Below are 12,562 nucleotides of genomic sequence, written 5' to 3' on the forward strand. Positions count from 1 at the left end.
TTTTGTATTAATACAACTTTATTTTTATTTTTTTAACTTTTATTTAGGTAGCTAAATAATTTAGGTGTATATCTGTACAACAAAGTAAAATGGGTGTGAGTGGAAAAGAACCAAAGAATTTTAAACGTACTACCAGGCCTGAGTTGCTTTCTTATATTCTTCACTCAGAATTAAGTCAGTATTTTGGTGCCTTTTAAGTTACACGTTGATGATGTACTTTGAAGGTGTGAAACAAATGCAAATGAAGAACATAACATGACGAAATTAACATTATAAGTTGTTGTGTCTGCAAAGTTTCATTCAGTTTGGCACATCTTTTAAGGAGGACATAGGGCATACACACACCATACATGTAGTAACATTGTCTTTTTTTTACTAATTTCAGTGAACCACCCTATTGAATAGCCCCAAAAGCGACGTACAGCTGTGTTTTTGAGGGTGAACTGAGAAGCACAGTAATTATCAGGTTAAATCTATTGTCCTTATAGTTTCTAAAATTCAATTCAATCAATTTTACAAAGCATTTTTGTTGATAAGTGTCCCAGTCCAGTCTATTCTCCTAAATTACCCATTTGGGTACAGTTATTTATTCTCGACAATATCACAACCCATGTGTGGCACATAGGTGAAGATTACTTATGGAGTTTAGCATTAATTACATGTTAAATCAGACCAGTTGAGCAAGACTAAACCATAGTCACATAGACCCCCACACCACACAATAAGTATCATATCAACCTCTTGAAACCAACTCCTGCTGTTGGTCTGGTTCTTTGGGTTCATTAGCCTGCACTGGTAATAAAAACAGCCCTACTCCTGATGGCAGCTCAATATCACAGACATGTCAACTCTGAAAATCTATTAGATTAAAAACACAACACACATATGGTTTCTAATCAGTAATTTAAATAAGGGTTAGGGGTATAAATATGTGCCCTGCTTGTTGGATTAACTGAGCAAAAGAACCTGGTAGCTCGTAAAAAAAACCCAAAACCCTGTATATTGCAGAAACTTACATACAGATAAATAAAAACTTAGCAGATATAACGTAACCTTGTGTTAGCATCTCTCACTTAACTGTGTGTGGCAGGAGGCTTTCATGTGCTGCTACTCTTAGCATGAAAGAGACATTTATGAAAATTGGACAAAATAAACTTTTTTTTTGTGCCACACTAAAGAAAAATAAATGTTTTAACTGATGTATTTAAGGACCAGAATCATGTTTGTGTGCAGCTAATACTATGTAAGCGAGCCTTATGTTGATTCATTGATTTCAAAGTAGGTTTTTTTTTAAGTATACATCTTTAACTTGGTCTCTGTTGGTGGGCTGCAGGTGCACACAGAGGTGAGGTCAGCCTTTGATGGTATCTGTCAGACAGGCTCAGGGCGTACACTGCAGAAAACTCAAATTAATGTAAAGGAAATGTAAAACAAAGCACCGAAACACTAGCATAGCTATCGATACTCCTCCAGTTGCCGCCCAAAGGTACAGGAGAAGGAGGTGTCTTCCTCCTGGATAAAGCTGCACCTGCGCCCTGCCTCCTGTCTCCTCGTCACCTCACCGCCCACCGGTTTGTTTCCTGCTCGTCACTCAGTTGTTGTGTCTGAGCTACAGCGCTTATTTTTCAACTTCAGCCACCACATCATGGAGTCCTAAAAAAACGCTTTCCCCTGTGAAATGCGGAGTGACGAGTGACAAACCGGACAGCGAAGGGCCAACTCTGTCGGGAGGGAGAGTGGGGGAAAATGCAGGACACAACCGGCAAAGCAGCCTCCGGGAACCCGGCTGGAGACAGCGGCGCAACCGCAGAGCAGGTAGGAGCAATGCAACTTTGTTATTCTGGCTTTCACCGCATCATACAGGACTCTGTGCAGGTGTAAGACACACGCCAGCGTCCTGATGTAACTCCAGAAGCCCATTACGACTTTACGAGCAGTTCAATGTCACCAACGGGCGCTTTCAGTTGTCTGAAAGATACCGTGTTCAGATGAGGCGGTCCAACCTGTCCGCCTGCATTGCTCTCAGGCTTTTCCTCTTCGTCTGCAGCAGATAAAGCCCTTGCCTCGGTTCAGTTGTTCAGCAGTTGTGTTTACCTTAACTTTTCCCCGCTGTGTACATCCCACATGCACAATGAGTACTCAGCTAGAAAGACTGGTTCAATAGTGGAGCAAATGTGTAGAAACGGGAAATAAAACGATTCGTTTCCCTCTGAGGTGTGGCTGTGGTATATTAAGTGACTGTGTGGGTTTTTGGGGGTTATAATTGAAAATGATTGCTGCTACTTGTTATTCTAAGCCCCCACTCTTTAAATCTCAATGGGACAACTTGTAAAATATATCTGGATTTTAATCGTCGAAGAATAGTAATCACCACAAGAAACAAGAGTAACTGTAACCTTAAAGAAGTTTTGTTTTGTTTTTTGACCAACAGATTTTACCATGTGCATCAGATTGTCCACATCATATCTGTTTGATGAAGTGTGTAAAAGCCAGTCATACAAAATATCTCAGACATGCTACATTATGGGCTCAAAAGTTGTAATGTTGTTTAATTCAAACGAAAAAATACAAATACAAAATAAAAAAAATACAAAAAACTGCTTGATGGTGTCAATAAATGTTTTTAAGTACAAAAAGGAGTAGATGGAAGTTTAACACTTATCAAGACCTACTTCCCTTATGTAAAAAGAACAACTTTTTTTTTTTTTTATAATACTAGCTAAACTTTAATCCTCAGTAGCTATAGAAACGTGCACATAATGATGTTAAATGACAATGGTAATATCCAGATAACAGCGTGAGAACTCAACTGAGCAACTTCTTTTACAGAAGCAAGTCATCCTCATGTTCATGCAGTTTGTTTGTTTGTTTTTACGTAATAATACATTGGCGTTCAATGTGTTTAAAAATGGGGGGGGGGAACGTGAACTATATAACAATGCTTAAAGCAGAAGCCCTGTTGTTATCTTCATCAGACTTCCTCCCTGTGTGTGCAGACATCAAAACCAGTTCCTCCTTTGTTTAGAGGTAGATGGTGCGCAGGAAGGAAGAGGAACAGGAAGCAATAGATCAGTGGACGGTTTTAAGGAGATAGAAAAGTTAAACCACACGCTAAGTGTGTGTACCTGTTCTTGGTTTTTGTACTCGACTGTGTAATCCACAAACTGCAAACAAACCTTGTCAGACAAAAGCAAACAGAACAGTCAGTCACAGTCAGTTCCTCATATGTATTTACATCAGAGTTACCATGTATTTCCCGTCTCATTTCAACATCCTAACAATGTAATTTGTTGTTGTTGTTGTTTTTAGAATAAAGTACATATGAATGGAAATACAGTCACACAAAATGGTTTCAACCCGCCAAGTATACCTACACCACAGCCACAGTCTGAATGCCAACTACCTACTCCAACACCGATTGTCCAGAGGGAGCAGTGGGGTGGAAAGTATGAGTTCCTGCTCTCCTGCATTGGATACTGCGTGGGACTGGGAAACGTGTGGAGGTTCCCCTACCTTTGTTACCGCAATGGGGGAGGTGAGTGGTCCATAGTCAAATGCTTGTCGTGTGTGTGTGTGTGTGTGTGTGTGTCATTGTTTGTAACACTCATTTGTGCATGAGGCACTCTTTGCCCTGCCCTTGGGTGTGTGCTTCTCATCATGCTGATTTATTTGGCACACTTTTTCCAGAGCACACCATGACACCCTCTGGAAAGACTGAGGAGAGTGGGAACTACAACACAAAGCATTCACTAATCCTCTAAGTAGGGACAATGTTTTTCCTCGATTACACGCCAGAAATGGGGTTTACTTTTTGATCCCAGCCTTAAGTAATACACATCTCCTTTTGAAAAGCGTACATGTTGCAGCTTCTTTGACAGTAAAGTCAGATAGATTATGTCTATATTGCATTTTTATAAGTTAGCCTGCTGCTACAGGCTGCCTGCATCCACAAACCAAGTCGTTTTTATTGAGTCGTCTCCCTCCCTTCATTAAAGAGGCCTGTTTCTAATCTTCACAGGTGTCTTTCTCATCCCCTATTTCATCATGCTTATTGTTACGGGTGTTCCGCTCTTCCTCATGGAGCTGAGTTTAGGCCAGTATGGAGCAGCCGGCCCGATCACTGTGTGGAAATGCTGCCCTCTGCTCAAAGGTAATGACCTCCTATTGCAGGATTTTTTTGTAAGTAATTACAGAAAGCAGAAGCAAATCGGTGGAAAGACTTTGGAAACTTTAGCATGGTGTCTGCATGGTGATTTCATACTGGGGGTACTTTATTCCAGTTAGTTAGAACAAAATATTTGACCACAGTTATGCAGCATTTCTGTTTGAATTTGAAGGATTTGTGTGGGCAGAATCTCCGATTGACGTCAAAATGCCAGCGTCACCAGTGAGACCAGACATTATAGTTCATGCAAATAGCTGCTGAGTGACTCAAAACAAATTGCTGCCTCACTTCTTATGGCTTACCTTAAAATGCCTGGCTTCTCAGAAACTAATTTTAACCCTGTAAGAAATGTCTTACCTGTGCTAGGGAGTGGTCATGCCAGCAGGCTTATTTAAGAGAAAGGTGAGACGGAGTTCCTCATAAAAGGAAAAAGGAAGTGAACGTTTTTATGTTAGCAAGAATAACACTGGCTGTCAGCAATGGTGCGATCAAGGGTGATAAACTCTGCAGTGATTGTTTAATGTCACTATTATTTCTTTTTGCCAGTTTAAGCACCATTTTCTGAAACTAATGTATTACATACAGTTTGCCTTATACAGTAGAACATTTGCTTTTGTCTGAGGTACTCATGTCCCTCTCTGTGTTTTTACACAGGGATTGGGATTGGGATGCTGTGTGTGTCCACACTGGTGTGTCTCTACTATAACGTTATTATAGCGTGGACATTTTACTACCTGGGCAGCTCATTCCAGAGCCCTCTGCCCTGGTCCTGTGAGGCCCTCGCCAATGCAGCTATCTGTAGTGGTAACATCACTGCCAATAACTCCACTGGTAAAGTCCTCACCCCGACAGAAATCTTCTGGAAGTAAGTGCTTTATTTGGATGGTCATTTTACATAAATGAATAAATCAGTGTTGTTTTTAAGGTTGTACATTATATGAAATGTTTTACTAAAAGAAAAAAGTAATGCCATCCAGCCCCTCTCCAGGAGACTGGTTCCAGAGCCCAAGCCATGTGTAGAGGTGAGCCCGACTATATCTAGCCGGTACCTCTCAACCTCACGCACTAACTCAGGCTCCTTCCCCACCAGAGAGGTGACATTCCATGTCCCTATTGCAAGTCTTGGCAGCCGGGGGTCAGTCCGCCAGGGCCTCCGCTCCTGGCCGCCACCCGGCACACAATGCACCCGACCCCTATGGCGCCTCCTGCGGGTGGTGGGCCTGCGGGAGGATGGGCCCATGTCTCCTCTTCGGGCTGTGCCCGGCCGGGCCCCATGGACTAAGGCCCGGCCACCAGACGCTCGCCCTCGGGCACCCTCCCCGGGCCTGGCTCCAGGGCGGGGCCCCGGTAACCCTATCCTGGGCAGGGTAAACTGTTCCCTCGGTGTCCTTTTCATAAGGGTCTTATGAATCGCTCTTTGTCTGGTCCCTCACCCAGGGCCAATTTGCCATGGGAGACCCTACCAGGGGGCAAAAGCCCCCAGACAACATAGCCCGTGGGATCCCTGTGACACACAAACCCCTCCACCACGATAAGGTAGCGATTCAAGGAGCGGGCATGCCCACTCCGGGTCGGGGATGAGTTCCTGCCCCAAGTGGAGGAGTTCAAGTATCTCGGGGTCTTGTTCGCGAGTGATGGGAGAAGGGAGCCGGAGATCGACAGACGGATTGGGGTTGCAGCTGCAGTAATGCGGACGCTGCACCGGTCCGTCGTGGTGAAGAGGGAGCTGAGTGTAAAAGCGAAGCTCTCAATTTACCGGTCGATCTACGTCCCTACCCTCACCTATGGCCACGAGCTGTGGGTAGTGACCGAAAGAACGAGATCGCGGATACAAGCGGCAGAAATGATCTTCCTCCGAAGGGTGGCTGGCCTCTCCCTTAGAGATAGGGTGAGAAGTTCGGCCATCCGGGAGGGGCTCAGAGTAGAGCAGCTGCTGCTCCACATCGAAAGGAGCCAGCTGAGGTGGTTCGGGCATCTGACAAGGATGCCCCCTGGGCGCCTCCTGGGTGAGGTGTTCCAGGCATGTCCCACCGGGAGGAGGCCCCGGGGCAGACCCAGGACACGCTGGAGAGATTATATCTCTCGGCTGGCCTGGGAATGCCTTGGTATTCCCCCGGATAAGCTGGAGGAGGTGGCTGGGGAGAGGGAGGTCTGGGCCTCTTTGCTTAGGCTGCTGCCCCCGCGACCCGGCCCCGGACAAAGCGGATGAAGATGGATGGATGGATGGAAAAAAGTAATGCATAGCAAGGGTTTAATTTGCAAAGTATTTTTTTAAACTTATATACTATGGCTGCATCAAAATGACAGCAATGCAAAGGCACTGGTATGTCTCTAAGCCACACCCAAGTGACACATTTGATGGTTTTAGCCAACTGTGTCTTAACAATTGGGTGAGAAAAAACATACAAGAGGCTTTGAACAAATCTGAAATGGCAGCAGGAGCTTTAACTAATCAAATTGCATCAAAACAAAGTGACAAGAATTGTTCTCATTCAAGTCTACTCATTTTAAATTTCTCATACAATTATTTAGGTAATTATAAACCTTGCTGAAGTACTTGCTCAAAATGACTCGACACTTGATCCCTGTCAACTGTTTTTTAGTACTTCACAGCAACACAGTGTTATTACAGAATACATAAGAGTTTCAGTACAGAGCAGTTGTCTGTACAGATAACCACAGCAGTCCGTGGGACACGGTGAATGAATCCCAGAGGCTTTGCACATCATCATTACAAAAAGCACTGTGCTCATGATTTATCCTTTTAGTCAAAATGCATAATATCACAAGAGCTTTCTTTCATTTTAAGGTGTATAGCCTTATGGGTGGTAATGCAGTCAGTATTTTATTACACTTTACTGCATGCAGGGGGGCCAGAGCTTTTCTGAGCTGTCAAAGAGTGAGGAGATGAGGTGCAGCCTGGACAGGTTGCTAGTCTGTCACAGGGCCAACACAGACGGACAGACAATCATTCATACTCTCCTGTGGGCAATTCAATCCCCAATTAACCTACCCCCACTAACTGCATGTCTATAGACTATGGCAGAAAGCTGGAGTACCTTGAGAGAGCCCACGCCAACATGGAGAGACCATTCAAACTCCACACAGAAAGGCCCTAGCCATCGTACTATGCCTTTAGTCAAATTCAATTTGGTTCAATTTTATTTAAGTGAATTCAAAAAATAAAAGAAATCTGAATATTACAGGCATTGTAGTAGACAAAGAGTGCCACAGAAACTGAATTTCACTTCTCTTACTCCCTTGTAGGACATATGGAATGTTTTAGCGTCCAGGACGATGTCATCATAGAAATCCAGACCAACAGCTGTGCCTTGTTTATATAGTTAATGTCTAATAGGTGCTTGTTTGCATAGTTGCCTCACAGCAAAAATGTTTAAATCCAGCATGGAGCTTTTCTGTGTAGAGTCGACATGTTCTCCTCAACTTCCTCCTACAGTTAGGCTAATTAGTGATTCTAAATTACCCATAAGTGCAAACGCCTGTCTCTCTCTGTTAGCCCTGTGACAGCCCTGTGTATCCTGCCTCTTTCTGATAGCTGGGATAGGCTCCACCCCCCACACAACTCTGAATTGGATAAGTAGGAGAAAACAGATGCGTAATATGTGTGGTCATATTTGTGCTATTTCATCTTGTAGTGAGCAAGTCCTGGGTGTAGTACACAGTAAGGGCCTTCACGATCCAGGCCCTGTGCGGTGGCCCCTGGCCCTGTGTCTACTCGCAGCGTGGATCATCATCTTCCTGTGCATGCTCAAGGGCATCCGCAGTTCTGGCAAGGTGACGCAACACAATGTTCTTATTGTCAGCACAGATACAAACTCTTGCGTGGCCTCTGCTCGAATATCTTGCTGGCCTCATGTGTGTCCTTGCTGTCTTTGCTTTCAGGTGGTTTATGTGACGGCTACCTTCCCGTACTTTGTGCTCATTGTTTTGATCATCAGAGGGGCCACACTGGAGGGCTCTCTCCAGGGCGTCGCCTTCTACCTCACACCAGACTGGAGCCGCTTGGCTAACGCACAGGTAGATTTGATGGGACAGTGGTAGTTGGTGAACACAGTGTATTGATGCTGCTTTAAAATAACTGTGTGTGTGTGTGTGTGTGTGTGTGTGTGTGTGTGTGTGTGTGTGTGTGTGTTGTGTTGTGTTGTGTTGCAGGTTTGGAATGACGCAGCCTCACAGATCTTCTACTCATTAGGTATTGGTGTCGGGGGGCTGCTCTCTATGGCCTCATACAATAAGTTTGACAACAATGTCATCCGGTGAGTTTGGGCTCTGTTCTTTTGTTTTGTCATTTGTTTACTTGTTTTTCATGGCTCTGGTAATCATGGTTTGATTTTTGTGTTTGTTTGTTTTCAGGGACACTATAGTTATCACCACAGGAAACTGTTGCACCAGCTTCTTTGCTGGATTTGCTATATTCTCAGTCCTGGGTCACATGGCATACAGGAAGGGCGTTCCTGTGGGAGAAGTGGCAGATACTGGTAGTTTACCTATTTGGCTTCTATAACACAGACAGCAACAATTAATTATTTATATCAGGCTTTTTGAAATGCAATTTTTTCTGTTTACCTTCAGGTCCTGGGTTAGCCTTTGTTGCTTACCCAGAAGCCCTTGCACTGCTGCCAGGCTCGGTGTTCTGGTCAATTATGTTCTTCCTCATGCTCTTTATGCTGGGAGTTGATACCCTGGTAAGGCTGCACTCTATACAAAGATGGCAGCATAAATATAGGTCTAACATACGGATACCACCTATTAATGTTTTACACCTTCTTAATGCTTCACAGTTTGGAAACATGGAGGGCATCACTACGGCCGTGTTGGATGAGTTTCCTCACCTCCGTGGAAACCCACTGCAAAAGTCCTTATTCTTGGGTGCTTTGTGTTTTTTCTTTTACCTGATGGGCCTCCTGTTAGTCACTGATGTGAGTATGTTTGTTTTCAACGAGGAGTCTGACGTGTCTGCATGCTTCATATGATCAGAAAGAGTCATATTTCCCATGCTGTCTGTCTATACAGGGAGGAATTTACTGGTTCACTCTCATTGACTCCTTCAGCACTAGTTTCGGCCTCATCATCATCACCCTCTTCATGTGCATTGGCATCTCCTTCTTCTATGGTATCTCATCTCACAGCCCTCATATTCACAATAAACTCCTTTAACCATGTCACTCCTTTTTTGATCATTTCAGTGACTGACTTGCTGTATGGCAAGTTTGTTTGTTTTCCTGCATTTTATTTTTTGAATAGAACATTGATCATATTTTTTTACATTCTGTTTTCTTGGTTGAATGATGAGTATTTTTTTTTAATGATCTTCCTTGTATTTGAATGTTTGTTTGTTTTTTCTAATTTGTTTTTTATTAGGCGTCAACCAGTTTTGTCAAGACATTTTGGATATGATTCGCCACTGCCCTCCCTGGTGTGGCAAAGTGCTGATTTACTTCAAAGCATGCTGGGTTTTCTGCACTCCGTTTCTTCTACTGGTGAGTTTACACTTGAACTGATATCGATATTGGTTGTTAGTAGATAACAACAGCACTGGTGACGGCTAACAAATGTTTGTGAAAATATCTCTCTAATAAATCGAAGAATCTTTGCATGCAGGTCTCAGTGTGCCTGGCTGTTTCTTGCTTTTCTTTGCATCCCTTCACCCAAAAGTTCAGACTTAGCAGGACTATTGTGAGATGTCTGATCAAATGCAGTGTTGAGGTTGTTGTTTTCTGCTAGCTTTCACAGCTCTAGCACAACTTTCTGTCTCCCGTTCACCACAGGATCCATATGTTTGATTTGGCACAGATTTTATGGCACATGCCCTTCCTCACCCCACCTTTCCATTTACCCAGTCTAGGGACCAACACTTGGAGTACACTAGCTTTTGAGCCCATGAGGTGTGGTTTGTGACTCCTCTTGGTCTTTAAGTGGGAATCTCTGTGCATAAGGTGAATGTGTCCGTCATGAGGCATTTAGAGAAAGTCTGTAAATTGTAGCCACAGTAAATAACCCTTGTTGTGCACAACCTAATAGACAACGTACAAGTTTTGATATTCTTTTTAATTACATTTTTTTAATTTTTTTTTTTTAAGGTGGCTGACTTCAAGTCCAGAAGCTATAAAGCTGCTTTATCTTAAATGTTTTACATTCTGTGACCTAAATTATCTTATTCTGTTTCCATTATTGTTTATCTGGCACAGCTATTATGGAATGAATAAGTAAAAAAAACCCACTTCTGGTAGCTGTGGTGATACTGCTAACTATAGCACACATTATATGCTTGTTGATTTGTATCATTTTAAAACCAAATGCTGCTGCTTCTAAAGCATGAACTTGGCATCCAGCGGGTAAATCTATTAGCATCTGCATTCAAGTGTACCAGTGAACCTTTAGTAAAAGCGCGAAAGAGAGTTCATAGTGTCCTATTAAATGACTGAAGGGTTTGACTCAGAAACTAACAAAGGAACTAAAATGACGTCACTCATTTGAAAGCGTCAGCTGCCCACTGTGCTGACATCTTTGGGGCAGGTAAATAATTGAAGAGGAGAAACTGGAATTCGATCTGCAGTTTTTCTGTGCCGGCCCTCCTCTCTGCTTCTTTTTGTGTTGAGATGAAATGATCCTCTGCTCACTCTGTACTTTTCCCGTTGCATAGTTCATCCTGACATACATCTTCATTGAGATGTACAGAACGTCACTCCACTACGGCGACTATGTGTATCCACTGTGGGGTAAAGCCTTAGGTGTGTGCATGGGGGCCACCTGCTGTTTACAGATCCTCATCTGGGCTATCGTCGCCATCACCAAAGAAACTGGAACACTGAAAGAAGTCAGTATCACCACTCATTAACGTACACTACTGTCACAGTAGCAGTCTTAAGTGGGTTTGTGATTATCTCTGGCTTTCTCTCTCTCTCTTTGTTTTGACAGCGTTTCCAGAAATCAATCCGACCACTAAATTCCTGGAGGCAAAATACCCTGAACAGCACCGTGACAGCAGAGGAGCACGTAGAGCCTGAGCAAGTGGATGCCCCGTACACAGTCACGCTCACCGACATGGACATTACTGCGATGACGTGGGACATGGGAAGCCAGGCATAAGTGAACAGAGCATTTGTGATTACACCATGATGAGCAGACTTTGCTCTAAACAGATGGAGGAATTTACTATTTTGTTACTGGCTGAGGTTCAGCTCTGGAGGCTATGCTCGCTCACACTGTGTCCTGTGTCAGGGCAGTATCGAATGCCTGCTATATTTATACTATTATGTACATAAATATAGATTTTTGAAATTCTTTTTCACTGCTTAGAATGTAAGGTTACGAGGTTTTAGAGGAAGCTTGGATTTTCATATATATGCAGGATTTCATGAGAATGCGTCAATGAAGATGATGTTGCAATGTATATGCTGAACTTATTTATTATTATTATAGTAGCACAGTGCAATGAACTTCTACTGACAGTTGCCAGCAGCTGCTGTCCAAGGAGGAAAATAACTTTGTGACTGTTACCCTTCATGCCACTGATGGAACCAGAGAAGTGACCACGAATCATCATGCTTTCAGACTAAATGGCGTTGAAACATAGCTGCACTGAAGCAAGAATATTTTAAATTCCATTTTAAAATGAATGATTGCGAAAATGATTGGTAGAATAAATACATTATTTATACAATATGTTGCCAAATGAACTATTTCTCATGGTATTGTCTGTATTTCAATGCAAGAAGACTCCTGACTCTGACCATTTGCATTTCAAATAACCAGGTTCCCGCAGTTACGCAGAAGATGTAGTGTTTGCGTCATGTCTAGTGAAAACTTGTCTTTGCACATCGAAGTACAACCGAGTAACAACTAAATACTAAAATAGTACTGTAGATAGATTTCACATATATCAAAGTTGGTTATCTTTTGGGAAAAATCAAATGGCATTGTTAAAGTTGATGCTTGTTTTTTTTTTTCTCTTAATTTCGCTGAATTTTACAGTCGTTTACTCTCACTTTTATTTTTAGTTGTGTTTTTTGTTTGTTTTTTAAGTGGAAAGCTAATTAAGTCATTTGAGTTAAATATACTCTGGACATGCTTATTGTTGGAGTTTTAAATTTGCAACAACCTTCTGTGTTGTAAAGTTGATGACAGTAACATCAGAACATACAGGGTAGAAATTACATGTAGACCCTTTAGTGTTCATCTGTTTAAGAGGGCTCACAGAACCGGTCTTCTCAGATTAAGCATTTAAAGCCTGAACCATGAAATAATTGCCAAGAAATTACTTTTTTTTTCTTTTTTTTCTTTTTTTTTTTGGAAAATGTGCAATTGCTTATTTAAGTTTCTGAAGTTGAAAACAAAAACAAGTATAAATTTGCAGGTTTTAGTTTTAATTTGTAT

At 42.6% G+C, this 12,562-nt stretch overlaps 1 protein-coding gene across 1 annotated transcript; it reads left to right on the forward strand.

Moving 5' to 3' along the window:
- Nucleotides 1-1,534: 1,534 nt before the first annotated feature.
- On the forward strand, nt 1,535-12,275 carry slc6a7 (solute carrier family 6 member 7). The gene is made up of 14 exons (XM_080866523.1): nt 1,535-1,815; nt 3,310-3,535; nt 4,019-4,150; nt 4,820-5,030; nt 7,822-7,960; nt 8,069-8,203; nt 8,339-8,442; nt 8,540-8,664; nt 8,759-8,871; nt 8,968-9,105; nt 9,200-9,299; nt 9,548-9,666; nt 10,830-11,003; nt 11,105-12,275. Exons 1-14 carry the CDS (start codon nt 1,747-1,749, stop codon nt 11,273-11,275), a joined length of 1,956 nt encoding a protein of 651 aa, XP_080722649.1. The 5' UTR covers nt 1,535-1,746; the 3' UTR covers nt 11,276-12,275.
- Nucleotides 12,276-12,562: the final 287 nt, after the last annotated feature.

This window comes from Rhamphochromis sp. 'chilingali' (assembly GCF_963969265.1).
Source record: "Rhamphochromis sp. 'chilingali' genome assembly, chromosome: 19".
Lineage (NCBI taxonomy): Eukaryota > Metazoa > Chordata > Actinopteri > Cichliformes > Cichlidae > Rhamphochromis > Rhamphochromis sp. 'chilingali'.

What these genes read in the sequence shown, in the direction of transcription:
- slc6a7 (XM_080866523.1), top strand. Translation starts at nt 1,747, where the DNA reads ATGCAGGACACAACCGGCAAAGCAGCCTCCGGGAACCCGGCTGGAGAC. An exon ending in GCCGCTTGGCTAACGCACAG is followed by an intron (nt 8,204 to 8,338) that starts GTAGATTTGATG and finishes GTTGTGTTGCAG; the next exon opens with GTTTGGAATGACGCAGCCTC. An exon ending in GCCTCCTGTTAGTCACTGAT is followed by an intron (nt 9,106 to 9,199) that starts GTGAGTATGTTT and finishes CTGTCTATACAG; the next exon opens with GGAGGAATTTACTGGTTCAC.